Raw genomic sequence first — 3,555 nt, forward strand, 5'->3', positions numbered from 1 at the left:
GCCGGAAAAGATGGCGCCCGCATCAATTCCGTTTCCTGGAAGTTGGATTGACCACCTTGAGGATATTCGGCAGAGGGGCTTAGCCTAAAGGGCAATCGACATCTTTACTATTCCTGCCATGTCCGCCGATCCCGAACGACTCTTTAGTAGGTATGTGGAATAACTTAAACTCTGTTCCCCTATCTAACCTTCTCCAACTTCGCCTATTGCCTTCATACATTTCTAATTATTCACACAGTTCCAAACTACTTCTAACTAATAGGTGGAATTGCTTGGGGGATGACATTATTGAGGCATCTGAGTGTCTCAAATCCTGGTTGAGTTCTGGAATTGTGTATGGTAGGGAGAATTCAGATGTGAATCGCATGGAGAGTACACTTAAGGCTTTGGAGCTACACTCATTGGATCTTCGCTCTTCTTCTGTCATTTAATGTCTTCCTCTTTCAAGTTTCTTTCAAGTTCATCTCTTTTTTTCTTCTTTCATGTCTTAGTTACTAGCTAGTCTTTGTTCATGATACTATACTGGCCAAACACAAGTCCAAAAATCAATCCTTCAGGAAGCCCACTGCTAGCTAGAATACAAGCTTTTCCTGATAGCTTTGTATTTCGACAAGTGGGTTACATATCACGAATACAAACACTTAGGATGTCCAAGTTCAATACAAGCACCTTATATCTCAATCTTAGTTCTAATATTTTCTAATATATATTCTAAGCATGGCAACTATTACACTCTTGGTTAAGTTAATACTTGAAAAGGAAATGAGACTCGGGAGGGTGAGACATTTCCGTGGGGGACGCCCGGGGGAATGGTCCTTAACTTACAATTGTCGGGCAAGTTTAGGAAAAGACAGGACGGACGGACTGCCCCGTTGTGAACACTGACTAGTGGCAGTGCAGAAATATCCCACTGTGTCGGGTGCCTACTTAGTACTCACCGAGTGATAACCCATGAACCACCCTCATATTCGCCCATAACTGCCACAAGCGCCTAGTTCCCCACAGACTTCCTATATTACCTATCCCCCAACCCTACCCTCCTGCAAGGTCAGGCCGCAGAATTTCTTAAATTCACCGCCGGGTCGCCAGCGGAACCCGACCCACAAACCCACAATAAGACTTATCAACCTGCACGGGTTGGGGGAGCGTCGCACGCCTTCATAGTCGACAAGATCAATCACATCCAGCGGTCTGACCCCATGCCGCACCAGAGAAATTTCAACCCTTCAAAGGGGCTTCTGGTCTCCGAATCCGATGAGTACAGGGCGGGCGGGGATTCCAGATCTCAAGGGACTGTCATGTCTTCCCTCATCCGCTTCCAGATTGGGCCCCACTTTCCTGGCGGTGGGATCCAACACCTGTCCTACCTCCCAGGCCTCAGCCTCCGTAACTCTGTAGTCGTTGATTCTCAGGCTACCACCAGGACCCAGCACGCGCCCATTGCTCTGTAGGCCCCCCACATTGGGAAAGCAAGCCGTGTCTTATGGATAAAATGAGCGCCAAAGAATTTCTCAGGCAAACCGCATGTGAGCCCTGACTCCCGTGTCAGTCTACATTATTTCGCCTTGTATTACCCTGCTGAAACATTACCGCGGCCTCTCATGACCTTCTTTGCCTCGCCAAGCACAAAAACAATACTCAAGTACACCATGTGAGCTAATATAGCACGGAACGAGTGGTATCATACTAGGCTAACTTATCTGTATCTGTGACTACGATACGGTACTTGACCCCTTCCCCATCGCAACGCCCCGACAACCCTCCAGCACCGCGCATATAGGATGGTTCCAAGAATAAACACCCAGTCCACAAGTACTTGTACCATCCCTAGCATCCAACCCCATCCAACCCAGTTATCCGAATTCCAAAAGAAACCCAAACGCCCAACCAAGCCATGGGTAATGATACAGTGGTAGGCACGTAACCTAAAAGAAAAACAACTTGACAGCGGCATAGCAAAAAACCATTACAAACAATATCTCAAGTTTATAGGCCCAAATAAATGCCGTCACCCTATTCTCACGAAGAGTGAGTATTCCCGTGCTTCTTGGGGAAGGAGTCATAGCTGCGCAAATGTGATCAAGCTCAAGGATGAGCAGCTCGTTGTTTTTGAAAATTACTTTGGATTCTTCGATTATTTCTTTTCCCGACTTTAGCAAGACTTCGCGGCGAGTGAGAATGGGCGGGGTAACTAACCGGTTCTCTCCTCGTCCGTCAAGGTTGATTGAATATCTTCCAGAGCACCCTTAAACCCTGATCTCAATGAGTCCTCCTTCCCCTTGGGAACCTCAAAACTAAACAGGTTCATCCCAGCAGCTTTACACTCCTCCGCAGTCATATTTCCCCGTCCAGGGAAAAAACCCCTAGCTTGAGAAATCTGGTGCTTAAGTATTTTGCCACCGGCAAACAAAGCCATATAGTAATTATGCGTATAAGCAATCACCAAGTGCGGTTTCTGGGAGAGGACTCGCTTGATGTGCGAAACGTACTCCGCGCGGACGGGCCACTTGAGCAGGGCCATATGGTGGGTTTCCTGGTCGGAAAAGTATTCCAGGTCCTTGAACAGCTGGGGTGCCCGCAACAGAGGCAGCGAGTAGAGATTCTGCAACGCGGTCTTGATTCTGGGATCAGTGGTAGCTTCGGACGAGATTGCGGCCATCCAGGCGTCTTCAAAAGCCCGGTAGACTTGGCAGAATGAGAAGATGCCCTCACGGTAGAGCTTGTAGTCTGTATAGCATCAGCACACGCACTGCATCCGGTGGAGTGCTTGTCAGGTATGATAATTGTGGTTGGAAAAGAAGGGCGAAAAAAAAGAAAGACAGACCTCTAAGACCTAAAGAAAGTCTATTCATGATCATAACATTAACCCTATCATGTCCCTCACTGCACCCTCCAGTTAGAAAATCATTACATGATCAGAATACATTTCGAGAACAAAGAAACAAACCGTGTGGCTGCGTTGATCTGCTGGGATAAGCTCCATAATCCTTGAGATTCCTTCTCCGCCCGAGTGTGGAAATGTTGATGGTGGGCCATGGTAGCGGGTTATTCAAAAATGAATGGAAGCTTCGGAAAGTAGATTTGACTTCGTTGTAATGTAGATCTTCCTTCTAGAGATGCGGTACTGTGCGTTAGGGCTTGCGGGAGAGTGGTGGTCGCGGGGAAGAGAGAGGGGCACAACGTGTATTTCTAATCGTTGCAGATAAGAGAAGGACGCAGTGAGTGAGTGAGTGAGTGAGTGAGTGAATGAATGTGAAGTAATAAGAGGGCGGGGGGTAAGGGAAGGTGATGGATGAGAGTGGGGGGGGTGGGGGGGTGGACAAGTATGATATGGTCTGGAAAGAAGGAAGGAGGCACGAGGTGTGATACCAGCCGGGAGACATCCGGGCCAAAGGGTATCAGTCTCCCTGCACAGCACGGTACTGTACTGCAACGTCCCCGTAGCATATGATAGCATGACCGTGCTGCATCATACTTCGCCGATCAAGTTGGCCTAGCCTGCTTCGTCTTCGTACGAGAGTACAAGTATCAGGGAGCTTTCTCCTCGACGGAAAC

General features: G+C 48.1%; 1 protein-coding gene; it reads right to left on the reverse strand.

The window, feature by feature from the left end:
* Positions 1–1,667: 1,667 nt before the first annotated feature.
* On the reverse strand, positions 1,668–3,299 carry GSTUM_00007715001 (uncharacterized protein). XM_002839615.2 has 4 exons: positions 2,948–3,299; positions 2,825–2,883; positions 2,197–2,727; positions 1,668–2,140 (listed from the first exon to the last, which is right to left on the reverse strand). The coding sequence occupies exons 1-4, from the start codon at positions 3,034–3,036 to the stop codon at positions 1,926–1,928; spliced, it is 894 nt and encodes a 297-aa protein (XP_002839661.1). The 5' UTR covers positions 3,037–3,299; the 3' UTR covers positions 1,668–1,925.
* Positions 3,300–3,555: the final 256 nt, after the last annotated feature.

The sequence above is a fragment of the Tuber melanosporum genome (assembly GCF_000151645.1).
Source record: "Tuber melanosporum whole genome shotgun sequence assembly, scaffold_39, strain Mel28".
NCBI classification, from domain to species: domain Eukaryota; kingdom Fungi; phylum Ascomycota; class Pezizomycetes; order Pezizales; family Tuberaceae; genus Tuber; species Tuber melanosporum.

Excerpts from the sequence above, each read along its gene's own strand:
- GSTUM_00007715001 (XM_002839615.2), bottom strand. The coding sequence starts at position 3,036 with ATGGCCCACCATCAACATTTCCACACTCGGGCGGAGAAGGAATCTCAA. Across the intron at positions 2,728-2,824 it reads ACTTTCTTTAGGTCTTAGAG|ACTACAAGCTCTACCGTGAG; the intron begins GTCTGTCTTTCT and ends GATGCTATACAG. Across the intron at positions 2,141-2,196 it reads GACGGACGAGGAGAGAACCG|AAATAATCGAAGAATCCAAA; the intron begins GTTAGTTACCCC and ends AGTCGGGAAAAG.